The sequence below is a fragment of the Xenopus tropicalis genome, chromosome 9 (genome assembly GCF_000004195.4).
Source record: "Xenopus tropicalis strain Nigerian chromosome 9, UCB_Xtro_10.0, whole genome shotgun sequence".
NCBI classification, from domain to species: Eukaryota; Metazoa; Chordata; class Amphibia; order Anura; family Pipidae; genus Xenopus; species Xenopus tropicalis.
The window spans coordinates 16,367,636-16,387,219 of NC_030685.2; the positions used below are offsets into that span (position 1 = coordinate 16,367,636).

General features: G+C 41.3%; 1 protein-coding gene across 1 annotated transcript in view; it reads right to left on the reverse strand.

Annotated features, from left to right (window-relative positions):
- Positions 1-19,584, reverse strand: part of msln (mesothelin) — a 41,983-nt gene continuing 22,399 nt past the window's right edge. The window contains exons 21-41 of the mRNA XM_031892874.1: positions 19,438-19,532; positions 19,042-19,169; positions 18,486-18,607; positions 17,732-17,882; positions 16,776-16,988; positions 16,111-16,272; positions 15,709-15,846; positions 15,266-15,315; positions 13,382-13,502; positions 11,610-11,695; positions 10,695-10,824; positions 10,364-10,554; positions 10,023-10,113; positions 7,822-7,924; positions 7,008-7,189; positions 6,752-6,898; positions 5,363-5,493; positions 3,718-3,851; positions 2,232-2,326; positions 1,198-1,387; positions 1-873 (exon numbers count right to left, since the gene is read on the reverse strand). Coding sequence (XP_031748734.1) covers positions 797-873; positions 1,198-1,387; positions 2,232-2,326; positions 3,718-3,851; positions 5,363-5,493; positions 6,752-6,898; positions 7,008-7,189; positions 7,822-7,924; positions 10,023-10,113; positions 10,364-10,554; positions 10,695-10,824; positions 11,610-11,695; positions 13,382-13,502; positions 15,266-15,315; positions 15,709-15,846; positions 16,111-16,272; positions 16,776-16,988; positions 17,732-17,882; positions 18,486-18,607; positions 19,042-19,169; positions 19,438-19,532 — 2,737 coding nt within the window. The 3' untranslated portion in view covers positions 1-796. The remainder of the gene's footprint in view (positions 874-1,197; positions 1,388-2,231; positions 2,327-3,717; positions 3,852-5,362; positions 5,494-6,751; positions 6,899-7,007; positions 7,190-7,821; positions 7,925-10,022; positions 10,114-10,363; positions 10,555-10,694; positions 10,825-11,609; positions 11,696-13,381; positions 13,503-15,265; positions 15,316-15,708; positions 15,847-16,110; positions 16,273-16,775; positions 16,989-17,731; positions 17,883-18,485; positions 18,608-19,041; positions 19,170-19,437; positions 19,533-19,584) is intronic.

Below are 19,584 nucleotides of genomic sequence, written 5' to 3' on the forward strand. Positions count from 1 at the left end.
CAGGCTTTAAGATTTATTCAATATATTATTTTACATCCGTTATACATTTCTTTTGCAGTTTGAGACAAATAATAAATTACATTTTATTCCAGAGAGCAGGTATTGATTGTGTCATGAGCTGCTATAGGAGTCATTTGTTGGGGGGGAAGGAAAAAGGTTCAGCCTTTAACAATCAAGCTACTCTCCTTCACTCTAATATCTACTGAGCATATTTTCATGCATTTGACAAAAATGTAAATTATCAAGACGGACCATTTCCCCATCCCCATCACACGAGTATCCAGAGTGCTCGAGTGGGCATTGGGCGTGGAGCTAACCTTACTATAATGGGCTTTGCCCCGCCCCCCAAGGGGCCGCCCTCCAACTACCTAGCCCCTCCCCCTGAGCACATGTGCATTATACTTCAGTGTGATCTGGGGAAGATCAGTTTTGGGTTGGCGAGGCCCATTGGGTTTTTTTCCAGTCCAACCCTGGAGCTGTTACAAACATTGTCTGGCATTGAGCATATATAACTGTCATTATTCCTATACTTGCTGCCTATTGGGAATAGGATAGTAGATAGGTTCAAAAAGAATTTTCAATAGCGAATCATACAGAGCTATACCCTCTAGGAGGAGTCTGAATGCCTCGTTTGGTGTCAGAAAAGCAATTTTCTCCATTTTTCTTCAAAGTATGAGTAGAAGTGGACTTTTGTTTTATTTTTCATGTTGGCGACAGGACAGCGAGTTTATTGGTCAATTTCTTCCATTTGTATTAACATAATTGAGGTTCTGAATGGTTTCTGTCGTTGTGGAACTTAGCAGAGGAGGAAGGCGATCAGACCAGCGACGAGGACAGAATGGGAAAGGACAACCGCTCCAGCAGAAGAACCAACTAGAAATGTAAAAAAAGCTGATATTACAATATGGAAAGATAAGTTAAATCACAAACATATTCCTGTTTCATCCTGATTTGTGAAGCGAGCATCCCCTTCAATGAAAGGTTTTATGGGAAAAACACAATGACAATGGCAGGGTCAGTTCAGCAATGCATTGGTAATGAGCCCAATTATCCAATATACAACAAGGGCTGCATTATAATGGAATAGCAATATACAATGAAGTATTTGGTGCCTTTGGTTAGGTTAGTGGCCATAATACATGGAGACATGGGGTCTCTGGCTGGACCTAGAGGGATCTCTTGTACCAACTTGATTACCTTTCTTAGTGGTCACTGAAGCAGCTGTGGTGGCGTCGGCTCTGCCTCCGGTGAGCCCAATCCCAAGCAGGTCCAGGGCTGACTGGCTCTGAGATCTGGTCCAAGTGCTTACAATTGTGTTGTTTTCCTGAGCCTTTAGATCAGCTACGTTGCTTCCAAGCAGGCCTTTCATATCACCGACTGATAGACCCTGTGGAGATATAAGAAGGCAATAAAGGATCTATCTAGCAGGGATATATTATTGTATTGCTGTTTAGTAAGACAAAATGGGCTTTAAAGAGATTCAAGGCTGGTTTGTTCCACTGCTAATTTAAAAAACACCGGTGCTTATTTATAAACACTGGACACAATTCTACCTGGGTAGTAACTCATAGCAACCAATCAGTGATAAGCTTTTCTTCAATATAAAAATAAAATCTGATTGGTCGCCATGGGTAACTGCCCAGGTGCAAATTTGCCCAGTGTTTATAAATGGCCCCCATTAAGTTTGCCAAGAAGCAGTAACCTATAGCAACCAATTAACAGGTAGGATTTATTGGTCACCTGTTTAAAATCACACATCTTATTGGTTGCTATAGGTTACTGCTCCTGGGCAAACGTAGTGTCTTTTATTACATATAGGGGTTAGACCAGGGGAGACTTGAATACAATGGTGGCTCCCTTCATGTATCTATGTATGTGTGTATGTATAACTTTATTTATAAAGCACCACAAGGGTACGCAGCGCTGTACAATCTTACAATATACAGAATTACACACAGGGAGGACAAGTGTTATAATAAATACAATAAATAAGTATAAATACACAGGGAGTAAGTGCCATGTGGTATGAGACACAGTAGGAAGGAGGTCCCTGCCCTGTAGCGCTTACAATCGAAGTATGGCAGTGGTTGTTTGTAGGAATCATATGGGAGAGCTGGTGATGTAGGGCAAGATGGCAGGAGTAACTCTTTATATCAGTAGGAAAATAGGTTGAAATAAACAAGAGTACTGTGTCAAACATGATGCCGGTTCCAGTTTGAACTAGAACTTACCAGCACTGAGTTTACATTTAAGTTTATGAATGTTCCGATGTCCATGCTAACATTTTTGGAAGCGAGGTATTGCAGATCTGCAGCTGGTGCCCCACCTGGAATAAGACAAGACACAATGGCGTTTAAAAAACACAGCTAAAGGGGGACTCCGGCTTCAGAACCACAGTTTGTTAAAGAGCCCCACACAACACTGTAATCACTGTAATCTGTTCCTTCAAAAAGTAGGAATAAATACCAGTTTTATATGCTGAAATACAGCTGCAAAACAGTCCTTCTCTTTCTGCATGATTTAAAATCCTGGCAGGGGAGGAGGGACTAAAACACTGATGTTACAAATTATAACAACTTCTCCACTGCTTACAGACAGCATGCAGGAACTACATAACCCACAATGCATTGCACTGGGATGTTCCTTTCCTTAGCGACATCACGTGTGCAGGGAATTGTGGGATTGAGAAGCTGCAGGCTGAAGGCAGGCTGAGGACACTTAATTACTGTTACTTTTTATTTGAGTCTCAAAGTAGCCAACCAGATCAGCAGGGGGACAGGGGGCGGGGCTTAGGGAACTGTTCCAAACCATACTATTACATTACAAATCATATTTTTAACTGATGTATCTTGCAAAGTTGCTTGAAATTATGTTTACTTTTTAAAAAGCTTAAGTTGTGTTTGGGTGGAGTTCCCCTTTAAACTTTCCATGCTAGAAAGCTCAGCATACAGTACAAAGTGGAATATGGGTGGGGGACTTTGTAAGTGAGAGGATACCCAGTTCTTTAAAACACTAAACTGCAGAATGTAAAAGAATACATTCTTTTTTAAAACCAGTTTAGTTCCACTGTATCAATAAGAAAGAGTTTTAAGAGTTTTGGGGTTCAAGCTCCCCCCTTTGTAGGCAAAAATGTGGTTGGTTTCTCCTTTGTTCCTAATTATATGACTACGTCATAACATCTACCCTGCTATAGTTTTAGGGGACTAGCAAAGTAGGAAGCACCCCCAACTTTCACTCTCATGACAGGCCTGCCTCTGCCTCGGCTTGGCAACCTCTGCAATAAGGTATCGAGTAATAGCCCCCCCACTCCCCATATTAAAAGCCTCGTGGATGTGAAGTTTGGTAGTTTCATCCAAACTTACTGATCAGCTCTTGGGGTTTGGGGTCTTCGTTGAGTTATTTTGAATGATCTTATTGGAACTGAGAGTCCTACTCTGAGCTAGAGGAGCCGGTTCTTGCCTACGTCTTATTGATCCAGCCATTGGGCTGTAAAACCAGTTCAGTGCAACTTGCCCTTCATTGGGCACACCCATAATATTATAGAGAGACCTCGGAATCCTAAGAAGCTCCTCCAACTATAAATCAGTGAAGCAGAAGGACTAAGCTCTAAGCTGCACCAAGGAATTTCTGGAACCATTGAGTCTTCCCAACTAGAGTGATGCCACTGGGATTTGCCAACTAGTCTTCCATTTGATCTATCTGTTGCTTTGTACTTACCTAGATATGGTTTCTTGAGGTTAAAGTAAGAAGACGAGTCACTGATCATACTTTGGAAGGATGTATTGGCAACACCGTACAGCTGGTTCTTCACTGACTGATTACATGGGTTGACATTTAATGGTTTGGCATCTCTGAAAATAGATATACAAATATATTATACATATATAAATATAGAATATATAACTAATTATAAAACAACAACAAATTCAATATACAGGTATCAGACCCCTTATCCGGAAACCCATTATCCAGAAAGTTCCTAATTACGGATAGGCCATCTCCATTTTAATGAAATAATTCACATTTTTATAAATGGTTTCCTTTTTCTCTGTAATAATAAAACAGGACCTGTACTTGATCCCAACTAAGATATAATTACCCCTTATTGGGGGCAGAACAGCCCTATTGGGTTTATTTAATGGTTAAATGATTCCCTTTTCTCTGTAATAATAAAACAGTACCTGTACTTGATCCCAACTAAGATATAATTACCCCTTATTGGGGCAGAACAGCCCTTTTGGGTTTATTTAATGGTTAAAACATTCCCTTTTCTCTGTAATAATAAAACAGTACCTGTACTTGATCCCAACTAAGATATAATTACCCCTTATTGGGGCAGAACAGCCCTATTGGGTTTATTTAATGGTTAAATGATTCCTTTTTCTCTGTAATAATAAAACAGGACCTGTACTTGATCCCAACTAAGATATAATTACCCCTTATTGGGGGCAGAACAGCCCTATTGGGTTTATTTCATGGTTAAATGATTCCCCTTTCTCTGTAATAATAAAACAGTACCTGTACTTGATCCCAACTAAGATATAATTACCCCTTATTGGGGGCAGAACAGCCCTTTTGGGTTTATTTAATGGTTAAAACATTCCCTTTTCTCTGTAATAATAAAACAGTACCTGTACTTGATCCCAACTAAGATATAATTACCCCTTATTGGGGCAGAACAGCCCTATTGGGTTTATTTCATGGTTAAATGATTCCCTTTTCTCTGTAATAATAAAACAGTACCTGTACTTGATCCCAACTAAGATGTAATGAATCCTTATTGCAACCAAAACAATCCTATTGGGTTTAAATAATTGTTTTAGTAGACTTAAGGTAGGAGATCCAAATTATGTAAAGACCCCTTTTCCGGAATACCCCAGGTCCCGAGCATTCTGGATAACGGGTGCCATACCTGTACTTCAATTCACATCCAGTCTATAACCGTTCTGCAACCAGAATTCCCTTTCAAAAAATGGCGGCTCACCCTAACGGTTACATTGGTCCATGAATTTTTTCCAGAAAACCCTAAATTCTTAAAATGGCAACTTTCTATTTAGATGTTTTTTCCCTAAATACTAGGGCAATATCCAAATGTTAACATTGTTTTTTTCCCCCCCCAGGTCTGTCATGACAAAAACCATGATCACTATGGTTATTTATACTAATTATAGTATAATTATATTACATTTGTTAAAAAAACAGAAAATGTTGCAGATTTTTTTATTCAGTCTAATGCTTCTTTTCGCTACACAGGTGGATTATAAAGACGCTTTGCACTCTTAACGTTCATACGTTTCTACAACTACCTGGCAAGACAATAACTGTGTCCATAATTAGCAAATAACTTTAGCGCAGGACTCACCCGATGGCACTTGGGGTGACGCTGCCCAATTGGGTGCTGTTTAGAAGGCAAATGTTCGGACTGCCGATGATGTTCAATGCAGAAGCGTTCAGTGCGTTTCCAGCAACGAATTTATTAATAACGGCTTGAACCTGTAAAATACAAAGTAGAGATGTTCAAGTTTAGTACATTAATGGGTGTAACTAGATGGGGGGGGGGTATTATGTGTGGTTTTTCTGTTTTAAAGCCCCTGCAATAACATTATTATGAAGCACTGTATAAATGTTGCTGGGGGCTCAGTAACCTACAGCTATATCACTGGCCAGTGGGGCTAAAAACAGCCCCCGTGCTTATAGTCACTCTTTAATATATAGGCTCCTAAACTGCCGTGCCTTCCTCCCCAGGGGGAGGGAAGAGCTCATCCCGGGGACCAGTTGGGTTCAGATCAAAGTAAATACCTATTTGCTGCCCAGTTAGATATACCTGGAAACCCAGTAGGGGGTTATTTATCAACAATGGGCAAATTTGCCTGTGGGCAGTAAATGGTGACCAATTAAATTGTTGCATAAAACCCAATCACTGAAGGGTTACAGCCCACGGGCAAATTTGGTAATAAATGAAACTCACAGTGAGATTTGGGGCAGGTGCTTATTTGGTCCCATAAATATTTCTGGAAGCTTGGTGTAAATTATTATTATTATCATTATTAACATTTATTTATAAAGCACCAACATATCCCACAGCGCTGTACAATAAGTGGGTTTCATACATTGGATATACAGAGTAACATATAAAGCAATCAATAACCGATGCAAGAGGCGAAGAGAGCCCTGCCCAAAAGAGCTTACAATCTACAAGGTACCATTTAGGATGAGATCTGGAGTGGCTATGTATATGCTTCCCTTGTTATTACATCTCATGCATGCACAATTGACAGAACTGTAGTGGGATGATATATGAGTAACCACACTGAAAAAGGTGATTTAAGCGTCCTAAAGGATAAGTAAACCTTGAAAAAACTGTATGTAAAAAAGTAAAATCGCTCCGGGTTCTTTTGTAAGCAATTTACGTTTATTTGTCTCAGTTTCAGAGCTATTTAAGTTTTCCTTAACTGCCAATATAATGAATTTTGTAACAACAGCTCCACCTGCTGGTCAGTTCATGCAGCTGTAGAGTCAAAGAGATAAACCTTCAGAAGGAAAACAGATAAGTGTTCAGATGTTCCTCTGCTCTTTGACTGTACAGTTCCAGGAACTGGCCAGCAGGTGGCGCTGTGGTCATTCTTTATGTTGGCAGTTAATAGAAACTAATTTTTTTAAACATTTTATATTTGATTCACACAATATTTACTGATGGACATAAAGTGGCTTTTTGTTGCTAATCCGTAAGGGATGAACTCGTGTAACATACCAGGTTGGTGGCTAGATCGTTGCTTAGTAAACTTTCCAGAGTATCGACTGAGGTGATGTTCCACTTTGCGACATCTACTTCAGAGCAGACGTTGGCGATGGCTCCGAGTGTGGTAAGCACTGTCTCTGGGTATCCGCTGGGATAGATCTGAAAAGATAAAGAGTGATATTTATGTTTTTTTGTTTATGTACGTTTTTGTAAATCACTTTAGAATTCCAACAAATTCCATGTTCTAGAGTTTTTTCCAGATTCCCACCTGATCGAGTCTGCTCTTTAGAACGATGAGCTGACCGTTCGTGAACGGCTTGCTGCCCAGGTCTTGTAGGAAATCGGTCAGCGTTTGGTTTGACAAGCAAGCGTCTAATTGGTCGGTAGGGTAAGACAGCGGGAGGCTGTTATCCTTAACATTATCTGCTGTGATCTGCCCAACTGTGCAGCCTGGAAGATGACAAATTTTAATAATTTAGGATGGAAAATAAAAAAATATATATACATTTTATGTAACAAACTATGTATTAAAGGATAAGTAGGACAGCCCCCAGAATAACATACCTTTCTCCCTGCATGATCTATTTAGTTTTTCTATTACAAGCAGATGAGCTGCAGCTCTTTTACTGACTTCCTTATCTAGCATGAAGCCCCGCCCCCTTTTTGCTTTCTGAGCACGCCTTCTTCTCTCCAACTATTAAGAACTTAAAGAGGTGTCTACTGGGCATGCTCTCTGCCTCTCCTCCAATGAAAATCAATCAGGCATGCACAACAGGCACCTCTTTGAGGTCATCATAGTCTGAGAGAGAAGGAGTGCTCAGAAAGCAAAAGGGGTGGGGCTTCATGCTAGACCAAGAAATTGGTAAATGAGCTGTAGTTGAACTGGCTGTAATAGAGAAACAAAATAAATCTGGATGCAGGGAGAAAGGTATGTTATTCTGGGGGCTGTGCAGAGGAGTTGAAGAGATAAAATAGATAGAAAAAAAAAATGTAAAAAAAAAAAAATATATATATATATATAAAAGCTCTTCTCTTTTTCAGTTTGGTTGATTTAAATAAGGAATAGAACAAGATCTGCTTACTGACTGCTCGGCGTGCCCTAGTGGGATATAAGGTCTTGACAATAGTTGCGAGCTGATTCCTTTTCAGGCCAGGGGCATCTTTTATCCAAGATACTAAGACAGTCTGTGCAAAAAAAAAAAAAACAATTGAAATCATCAGCCCCCCTCAATTCATTTAGATGAAAAATGGCAACATTTACTAAAAGAGTACATATAGTATATATTGTACATATAGACATATTAACCATTTTCCTTCCCACATTATCCCCGAACCACTGAAATTTGCTGTTTTTAGGTGGATTAGCTGAGGCTTTTCAATTCAAGGGGCACTAAATCAGCAATTTTCTGAAGCTGATTCCAGAGCTGAATTGCCAGCCAAGAAAATTCATATACATTATTTCCATTTTAAGGTCCCTACAGGCCATATACTTTTGGTACATTGAGCATCTAACTGTTCAGTAGATGGAAAGAGCAAAATGGCTTCGCTTGAAAGTAGGCAAAACTAGAAATTGCTGGTGGGCGAGGCTTATTATTACAGCAGGTGTGGCTTATAATTGTGGTTGTGGTTTATTGTGGCACACACCTAGCATCCCTCCACTTTTTCCACCTCAATTCAAGCACTGTACAGGCTATTAGAAAAGTTGATGTTGGTAGGACCATATGTCAACGGTTGGGCAAGATAATGTCATCAGTACAGGGTGCCAACAGTAGGACAAGATGGAGATGGGAGGGTAAGGCAGAAACAGAAGGGCACGATGGAGATGGGAGGGTAAGGCAGAAACGGTAGGACAAGATGGACATGGGTGGGTAAGGCAGAAACGGTAGGACAAGATGGACATGGGTGGGTAAGGCAGAAACAGTAGGACAAGATGGACATGGGAGGGTAAGGCAGAAACAGAAGGACAAGATGGACATGGGTGGGTAAGGCAGAAACAGTAGGACAAGATGGACATGGGTGGGTAAGGCAGAAACAGTAGGACAAGATGGACATGGGTGGGTAAGGCAGAAAAGGCAGAAACAGTAGGACAAGATGGACATGGGAGGGTAAGGCAGAAACAGAAGGACAATATGGAGATGGGTGGGTAAGGCAGAAACGGTAGGACAAGATGGACATGGGTGGGTAAGGCAGAAACGGTAGGACAAGATGGACATGGGTGGGTAAGGCAAAAAAGGCAGAAACAGTAGGACAAGATGGACATGGGAGGGTAAGGCAGAAACAGAAGGACAAGATGGAGATGGGTGGGTAAGGCAGAAACGGTAGGACAAGATGGACATGGGTGGGTAAGGCAGAAACGGTAGGGCACGATGGAGATGGGTGGGTAAGGCAGAAACAGTAGGGCACAATGGAGATGGGAGGGTAAGGCAGAAACGGTAGGACAAAATGGATATGGAGGGTAAGGCAGAAACAGAAGGACAAGATGGATATGGAGGGTAAGGCAGAAACAGAAGGACAAGATGGAGATGGGATGGTAAGGCAGAAACAGAAGGACATGATGGAGATGGGAGGGTAAGGCAGAAACAGTAGGACAAGATGGACATGGGAGGGTAAGGCAGAAACAGAAGGACAAGATGGAGATGGGTGGGTAAGGCAGAAACAGAAGGACAAGATGGATATGGAGGGTAAGGCAGAAATAGAAGGACAAGATGGAGATGGGAGGGTAAGGCAGAAACAGAAGGACAAGATGGAGATGGAGGGTAAGGCAGAAACAGAAGGACAAGATGGAGATGGGAGGGTAAGGCAGAAACAGAAGGACAAGATGGAGATGGGTGGGTAAGGCAGAAACAGAAGGACAAGATGGATATGGAGGGTAAGGCAGAAATAGAAGGACAAGATGGAGATGGAGGGTAAGGCAGAAACAGAAGGACAAGATGGAGATGGGTGGGTAAGGCAGAAACAGAAGGACAAGATGGATATGGAGGGTAAGGCAGAAATAGAAGGACAAGATGGAGATGGGAGGGTAAGGCAGAAACAGAAGGACAAGATGGAGATGGAGGGTAAGGCAGAAACAGTAGGACAAGATGGAGATGGGAGGGTAAGGCAGAAACAGAAGGACATGATGGAGATGGGAGGGTAAGGCAGAAACAGTAGAGCAAGATTGCGGTATTAGGACAAGGTGGCAACAGTATGACAGCAAAGCAGGGCAACAACTTGTAGTTGTCTAACAGTGACGGGGTGTTCACTCCAGTTCCAATATAATTGTCTGTGTTCTCTGAGTTCTTACATTGGAAATATTTGTGAGGATGTCCTTGTTAGCAAAGCCCATGATTCCCTTAAGGGATACCAGTGTTGATTTTGACCAAGTGGATGGTTGCCTTAAAAAAAAGAAAAAGAAAATGTATTAATTCCATTATCCCTTATAATACATGAGTGATACTCAGAGTTCCCTGTATAACTCAGCCTGCAGCCTTGTGCCTTTATATGGGCACAGAACCCCTCAGTGACTGCTAATATCCTTATCATTTACAGTAGGGGGTACATTATCCCTTATAATACATGAGTGATACTTGAGTTGAGATAATTGAGACCTTTTGCAGAAATAAGACCACATGTTAAAACTCGTACCCATACGGTGACTTCCCCTGGCTGATCACTTTAATAATGGAAGCTTTCTGGTCATCAGTGAGGGACGAGCACTGGGGCAGCTGGCTAATCAGACTGCTGTCGGAATTTTCAATGTAAGTCCCATTCAGGTCGCAAGCTATTTGTCCGAGCACCTGGATTTGGTCGCTGGTAAGGGCGAACCCTGTCACATTCTGTAGGAACATAAACATTAAAGTAGCTCAGGGATAGATACACTGTTGCTTAGCAGGAGTTGTATTTGTTACTGTCCTGAAGAAGGACAGCTAAATGGCACCATGTGAAACTATACCAAAACCTGGAGTTTTTTACTTACCAGACAGGACAAGGCCTTTGGCAGGAAATTCTTTTGGCTCTTGGAATAGGCTGAAAGGATGCTGATGTTTGCCGAACCGACATTGGTATAGAAGGTTCTACAGGATGTTGCATTCGTATTGTTCGGAGGGCTGGAAGGAACATGCGAATTCCAAAGTCAGATAAAGACTTATAGGAGTAAAAATGCTAGTTAATGTACTGATATTCAATTTGCGCTTGGTCTTTCTTTTTAGTTTATTTTTTTAAATTATTATTTAAAGGGGAACCAACATTTGTTAAAGAGCCCTACACAACATAGAAACCCCTAATATACCTATTACTGTAATCTGTTCCTTCAAATTACAGGCGGGGGGGGGAGGGACTAAAACACTAGGCTGGTACAGAAGCCCAAAACATAATGTACAATATTTTTGCCCTAAATCTTTAGTTAAGTGTTACTTCTCCTTTAAGAAGTGCACCAGAGCCATTAGGTTCCCAGTGACCCCAGTGATGCAGTTACTAAAGTGTAAAGATGGCCATACACGGGCCGATTCTAGCTGCCAGTATCGGTCCCTTAGACCGATGGACCTGCCCGACCAATATCTGGCCTGAAATCGGCCAGATCTTGATCAGGCAGGTTAGAAAATCTAGTCGGATCGGGGACCACATCGGCTCGTTTATGCGGTCCCCGAACTGACTTTGCCTATACCCGTCGTTATAATTAGCCTAAATTCCCCCGATATCTACCACCCGTAGGTGGGGGATATCAGGAGAAGATCCGCTCGCTTGGCAACATCGCCAAGCGAGCGGATCTGAAGGTGTATGGCCACCTTAAGAAGTCTCAAAAGATTTCTGAGTTCCAGATTAGCTCTTAAGCGTTCTACAAACAGCAGCAGAACTACAGAGACTAAGCGTTCCCAAATGGTTGAGGTGTTACCTGGCAAACAGATATATTTCTTTTGGATAGCTGGCCATGTCTGCATCAGAGCTAATTTTGACGATCGGCTTGGCTAGGCAGTTCAACTGGAACAGAACAAGGAAAGAAGAAAACATTCTGCTGTTACCAATCAAGGGACTTCCAGTTCGAAGAGCAACTTACAAGGGGGTCAGAATGACTGTAGAGCAAACAGTTTCTCTCCAGCTGTTAGGGGGCTGCATTCTCTGTACTATGGACAGGAGGTTGATAGAGTTGGAGTTTGGTTTTTCGGTGGCACTTGGCCCAATATACTGGGACCCAAAGTCTAATGTTATGCAGTCACTAAGAATAATGGCTGGCTCAATGCCAAAAAGTGCAGCTGTAGTGCTAATGTACTGTACCAGGGAATGGCGAATATTCTTAGAAACAGGGCCGGTACTAGGGGTAGGTAGAAGAGGTATCTGACATCAATCTCCAGGTACTTCTCTTGCCTACCCTTAGTCTGCGCTCCCTTGTCTTGACATTGCCCCTGCCATGTGTCATTATGAGGCGGGGGCAATGACTCCCCTCTTGCACGATGGCATTGGGAACACACGCATCAGGGGGGAAGGCGCAAGGGCGAGGTGGCCGACTGGGTTGCTTGACCCACCCCTGCTCAGAAAGTCATGGCCCAGCAAATCTGCCAAAGAGCCACCAGAAAGACAACTCCTCTTAGGTTTCCTTTGTTCAAAAATCCCAAGGTTGACTATAGTCTATCTGGATGCCAGTGGGGAACCTCAACTATATCTCCACAACGTGGTCTCAGATTATAGGAAGCACCATCTAAAATTAAAACTAAATAAATTATGATTTTCTTAATCCTTGGGATAAACTTTAATGCTTAACTTAATGCTTAACTCTATGCTATAGATGACATTTTGGCGTTCTAGAGCTACAGTAAAATGATTGATGGTGTATCAGTGGACATTTTTTTTTATCAGGGATCCCCAACCTTTTTTACTTGCAAGCCACATATATAAAGTGTTGGTGAGCCACACAAGCATGAAAAAAGTTCCTTGGAGATGCCAAATAAGGTCTGTGATTGGCTATTTGGTAACCCCATGTGGACTGCTGGCCTGCAGGAGGCTCTGCTTGGGGTAAAACTGCTTTTATGCTTCCAAAATTTGCCTCCAAGCCAGAAATGTAAAAATGGCCACTGGGAGCAACTTAAAGAGGGTGGTGAGCAACATTTTGCCCCCGAGTTACTGGTTGTAGATGACTCTAATAAAAAAGACTTCCTTTACGGTTCTAGAGCTACATTAAAATTATTAATAACCCTCCATAAGTCCCTCCATATTATTTATTTAATGCCATAATCTATACTATGGAGGTCTTAAAAATTCTGAATGATCAAATGACTGCAGTGTATTATAGTTAAATCTTTGAAGAAGAGATGTTCTAGAGTTCTAAAGCTAAAGAGGATTAATGATATATCTATGGGCATTCTATATTACAGATGACTCTTGGGAAAATACGTGATCTAGGGTTCTAGAGCCACAGTAAATTTGTTAATGATGGAACACCGGGCAATCTATTATATATAACTATTGGAGCAAGATCAAGGCCAGTGATCCCCAACCAGTGGCTCGGGGGCAACACGTTGCTCCCCAACCCCATGGATGTTGCTCCCAGTGTCCCCAAAGATGGTGGGAATTTTTGAATTCCTGGCTTGGAGGCAAGTTTTGATTGGAGTTGACATTGAAGCCCCGACAACCATGAAACAATTTTAGAAGAAAACTCCTAAAAAAACATACCTGGTCCTCTGAAAGAATGGCGTTATTTAAATACATAGCCTTTGCCAACAGCTGAACTTGGCTAGCACTCATTTTGTTGTTTGAGCCGCAGGTATACCCTTGCAAAACCGAGGCAGAGATACTGCAAATAAAAAAAAAATATATATGGGCATATTCTCATGGTACATTCATTTTCAAGGGGAACTATACCCCTGAAATTTGCAGGTCTCCACATGAAAGACCTGCTTTAAACTTTCTTGTGGGTTTGTCCGATCATTCTAATGGGGAAAAATGCAAAATGCTATGGGTATGGGACCCATTATCCAGAATGCTTGGGACCTGAGGTTTTCCGGATAAGGGGTCTTTCCAGAATTCGGATCGCCTACCTGAAGTCTACTAAAAAAATATTTAAACAGTAATTAAACCCAAAAGGATTATTTTGCCTCCAATAAGGGTTTATTATATCTTAGTTGGGATCAAGTACAGGTACTGTTTTATTATTACAGAGAAAAGGGAATCATTTAACCATTAAATAAACCCAATAGGACTGTTCTGCCCCCAATAAGGGGTAATTATATCTTAGTTGGGATCAAGTACAGGTACTGTTTTATTATTACAGAGAAAAGGGAATCATTTAACCATGAAATAAACCCAATAGGGCTGTTCTGCCCCAATAAGGGGTAATTATATCTTAGTTGGGATCAAGTACAGGTACTGTTTTATTATTACAGAGAAAAGGGAATCATTTAACCATTAAATAAACCCAATAGGGCTGTTCTGCCCCAATAAGGGGTAATTATATCTTAGTTGGGATCAAGTACAGGTACTGTTTTATTATTACAGAGAAAAAGGGAATCATTTAACCATTAAATAAACCCAATAGGGCTGTTCTGCCCCAATAAGGGGTAATTATATCTTAGTTGGGATCAAGTACAGGTACTGTTTTATTATTACAGAGAAAAGGGAATCATTTAACCATTAAATAAACCCAATAGGGCTGTTCTGCCCCCAATAAGGGGTAATTATATCTTAGTTGGGATCAAGTACAGGTAATGTTTTATTATTACAGAGAAAAGGGAATCATTTAACCATTAAATAAACCCAATAGGGCTGTTCTGCCCCCAATAAGGGGTAATTATATCTTAGTTGGGATCAAGTACAGGTACTGTTTTATTATTACAGAGAAAAGGGAATCATTTAACCATTAAATAAACCCAATAGGGCTGTTCTGCCCCAATAAGGGGTAATTATATCTTAGTTGGGATCAAGTACAGGTAATGTTTTATTATTACAGAGAAAAGGGAATCATTTAACCATTAAATAAACCCAATAGGGCTGTTCTGCCCCCAATAAGGGGTAATTATATCTTAGTTGGGATCAAGTACAGGTACTGTTTTATTATTACAGAGAAAAGGGAATCATTTAACCATTAAATAAACCCAATAGGGCTGTTCTGCCCCAATAAGGGGTAATTATATCTTAGTTGGGATCAAGTACAGGTAATGTTTTATTATTACAGAGAAAAAGGGAATCATTTAACCATTAAATAAACCCAATAGGGCTGTTCTGCCCCAATAAGGGGTAATTATATCTTAGTTGGGATCAAGTACAGGTACTGTTTTATTATTACAGAGAAAAAGGAAACCATTTTTAAAAAACGTGAATTATTTGATTACAATATAGTCTATGGGAGATGGCCTTTCCATAATTCGGAACTTTCTGGATAACGGGTCTCTGGATAAGGGGTCCAATACCTGTAATTGGGTTTATGAAAGTTCTACTTTGGTTTCCTAGCTGAGGAGTTGAATGGAGACAGGGATGTGGGAAAGTGGAAATGGCCAGATAAAATGCTGCCAAGAGTACTAGTTGCAAGGATACTATTCAAGTTTCAGAATTGGAACTTACTTGGATAAGACGGATTGGGCAGGCACAACATTGTCAAAAAACATGGCGGCCTGAGTAACAAAAGAAAGATTGTGTTAATTATTTGCAACAAAAGAAGGTAACTAGAGACAATACTGATGTGTTTTTGGCCATGACTTGTACAATAATAATATAGTGCAGGGTTTCATTGGGCACAACATATGTCTTTGTGTTTGTGTTGACATTCTCCATAGCCTTCTACACAGCAGTATCAAGCGTTGATGTCTAAGGCCAGGCAAGCAAAGTATTTATAATAGGGACGCACCAAATCCATAATCTTTTATTTGGCTGCACAATAGATCTTCCACAACTCAATCAGAACCCTAATCCCCCATTCCTGTTCCATTTCTACCCATTTATATAGAGCAAACCCTGTTCCTGGATGCTGAGGATGTGTGTTTGGCTACCTCTTGCTGCTGACTTACCTGATCTGGGGTCCAGGCTTTGTTGTTAATGTCATCCAGAACAGGCTTGAAGGCAAGTCGGGATTTGGGAATGAGTACGGCCATTGCACTGGGAATACTTTTGACAACATCTTCTGGCTTGGAACCTGCGGTTAGAATCTATAAAAATAGAGAAAAGAACATCGAATTTAGTTGCCGTTACCAATGTGCAGCTGTCCATTGGTCCATCTGTTTGGCTTATAACTCATTCAAGAATTGGTAGTTTATTTTTGTGTACCTACACAAGCAAGAGAACATACCAACTCCCATGTGTGGCTGGGAGGCATGCTGTCCCTCAAATTGTGCCACCCTAGGCCCAGGCCTGCACCTACCCCTGTGTCCCGTGTTTGGTATGATATGCTTACTCCTTGGATAGCTACTCACCTTTGCAACAAAAACGGTCTGCAGAGAAGTAGGAGCACTGGACATCTGGCTTGCAAACTGGGCATTTTTGGATGCGTTTAAAATCATACTTGGATCCAAACCCATGAGCTGCTGACTTGGAAGCCCAACCACCAAGCTGCCTAAGCTTTCTAAATTGGTGACCTACAGCAAATGAAAGAAACCAGGATTCCAGGTTAGCATCAGTAAATAGATATGCCAAAAAGGCTAGGTAACAATCATCTTAGTACAAGTTGATCCAGGGTCTGGTCCAACTGCCATCTTGGAGTCAGGAAGGAATTTTTTCCCATCTGCGGCAAATTAGAGAGGCTTCAGATGGGGTTTTTGCCTTCCTCTGGATCAACTAGCAGTTAGGCAGGTTATATATAGGCATTATTGTTGAATGTAATGGACGTACGTCCTTTTTCAACCTAACTTACTATGTTACTATGTCATTTAAAGAGGTGTATAGGCCTGCAAGTGGCTAGAACAAAGGTCTCCAGTTGGGCAGCCCTGACATAGTATTATAATACAAGGGTAGTTATGTGATGACAGTATCTCTTTGTCCAGCAGAGGCATGCTGGGAACTGTAGATCTACAGCAGGATACATCAACATTCAACTTTTTGAAAGCACCATTAATTTAACTTATTAGTAAAAAAAATGTACCTGGTAACCGGAATTGAGCAGCTTATTGATTATTGACTTAGATTGTCCATAATTCCAGCCGGACACACCGCTGAGAGAAGGCAGAGCGTTCTTGAGATCACTGTCCTTAATGCCACTGATTTGGGACTGTGAGAGTCCGACGGCAGTTTGGCCTAGATTACTGAGAGTGGCCGTTGTAAAGTTGTTCAGCTTGCTGACAAGAGAAATTGAGACCTAGGGAAATGAAAAGTAGGGTTATAGAATACAATATAAAATATAGACATGGTGGCATCACTAAACTTTACTGGGTCCCACAGCAAAATCACATTCGGCCCCCAAGACTTTGGGAAGAAGGCTTTATTGAAGTTATATTTGGAATTTCTCACCATTCAGGACACTAAACACTCCTGGTCCCCCTTGTAGTCTTATGTTCTGCTTCCCTGTTAGTCCCAGGGATATATTAATCTATCAACTGACAGTATTTGAATTGCCTGGCAGGGCTTACTGTATATATCATTTCACTCTACAGCTACTATATGAGAAGGTGCTTGCTTTGGACTGGCATTTTTCATAGGCAGCATCATAAAAGCATTATCCATTTATGACCACTAGGGGTGATGTTACTATTTTTTTTGTCTATAGAACATGTTCTTTGCAACGGAAGTCACTTGACAGCATTTATCTTTACTAACCTTCCCCAGTAATGTCATGAGCTGATAGGATAAAATGAACTAGTGGCATATGGCCTCTTAGTTCTGAGTGGGCCTAAGGAGAGTAGGGGCCACAAATGGTGCTTTCTCCCTCACAGATCCCTATACATACCTCATCAAGTCAGAATTGCTATAAGGGTGCCAATGGCATATTTCCCCATATTGACAAGGAGAAAAGACTCATACATAGAAAAGAACCAAGGTCATGTAGGCAAGCAATATTTCAGCAAAGCTGATGGCCTTCTTAGAAACAGGATATTTCATTACCTGTAATTCCTCAGCTGTTGGGGCGGAAGGACCTTGGGTCTGGTTTTTAGCACAGGCCTGGTTGATTTTCTGGGTGCTGTCAAGAATATCAGAACTGCTCATATTCTGAAAAGCTTGTGGTGTCAGGAAGCACAGGAGATTAGTCGGGATACTAAAAAAATAAGAAATAAAATAAACAGTTGTTACTCGTTGGCCTTCGATGCTGGGCGTTGATATGATCATCAGCACCACAAGGAGATACTTTGGTGTTACGGTGTGGTGCATAGTTACTGTACATTACTGGGGTTGCTTTTTGATATTCAAATGCTGGCCCAGTTGGGCCCATAGGAGGCCACCAGCAAAGCTCACATCCAGGGCCCACTTTAAGAACCTCTAGATCCAAAAATATGCAAAATCAGTGCCGTCCATTTCATTTCATGCAGTGGGCCAGTTAGTTGGAAAACTACATGTTTCTGGGCCAAATTATATCAAATTAATGATGTAATACACAGCATTCTATGGAGCCCATCGCCGACCAGAGGGCCAAAAAAATACCTTGGAGGGCTCAGTAGGGCCTCCTGTACCAGGTTATGTGGTATCTAGTAGGAGAGACAAATAGTGCCAAAAAAGGTAGTGCCAAAAGGGTTTTTGGCAGTGATTGGTATCACTAGGTACCTGATATATAGAGAACAAGGTGGTAGTATTCTACCAGGTTACATATAGACCTAAAGGAGCACACAGCCATCGCCCAAATGAGAACCTATCTGTACTGTACCTGCTCAGATTGACATTCCCGCCTGAGGTCAGGAGTGTGGTAAAGAAAATGGCGGTGTCCTTATCCAGGCTGAGCTGGCTGGCAAACTGGGCAGTGGCTGGGTTGCTGGCGAACATCTGCAGCTGCAAAAAATCATTTGAGTTATGTTAAAACTTTATCCCAATAATCATGTTCTGTACCATCAATGTCAATGTTTTTAGCAGTCCTTGAAACTCATTTACTAAAGCAAGGGGCATTTCGTAGTGCAAGGGGCAGTGCAAAACTGCCTCCATCCTATAAAGCTCCTATAAACTTGAGCTTTGCACCACATCGATTGAGGCTTTGAGATCAGGTTATTATACAGAGGGGGTCAGTGTATTAGTTCTCCTCCTATCATAGTTGCTCAGAAAAACCAGGAGGTTGGGTGCAGGATATAACAAAAATATATTTCTTAATTGAGCTCTTGCTAAACTTGGAGATATCCTGCCCCTTTAATAGCTGGGAGTGCACCATTGGCTTATGATGACTAGGGGGGGGGGGGTGTCCCATAACAGCCCCAATAACTGCATGAACTTACTATGCTTTGATTTGCAAAAGTTAACAGATCAGTCTGGCTTGTCAGTGTCATGAAGTTGCCTAAGTTGTTCATAAGCCAGGATCCAGAGTTGGGATCACTTTGGTTGTAGCATTTTGGTGTCCCTTGACCTACAAAGAAAAAATACAGGTATGAAAAATGATATACAACTGCTTTCCCTTCAATCCTCATGGTGGGGCACACAATATTTACGTACAAATCACAGCACAAACTTAGGTAGGATGAGTGAATAACTCATGAATGATGTTAATCAATATTATGGGTTCCCTTCAGCCCTTTATAAAGAAGTATGTAGGGCTTAGCATCCCTAACCAATGTTCTAGGTTCCTCCCAGCCTGGCCAGTGGCCCTGTGATCCTGTTGGATTAATAAAACTCACCATTATTATTCAGATATGGCTTAATGAAGGATCCATAGGCAGATTGCTGTTTGTCTGCTGTCAATTTTGGGTAAGCCGAGATCAAACCTTTGGTTCTGAGGAATATTACACAAATACAATCAGATAAAATATAGAAACTGTAAGAGA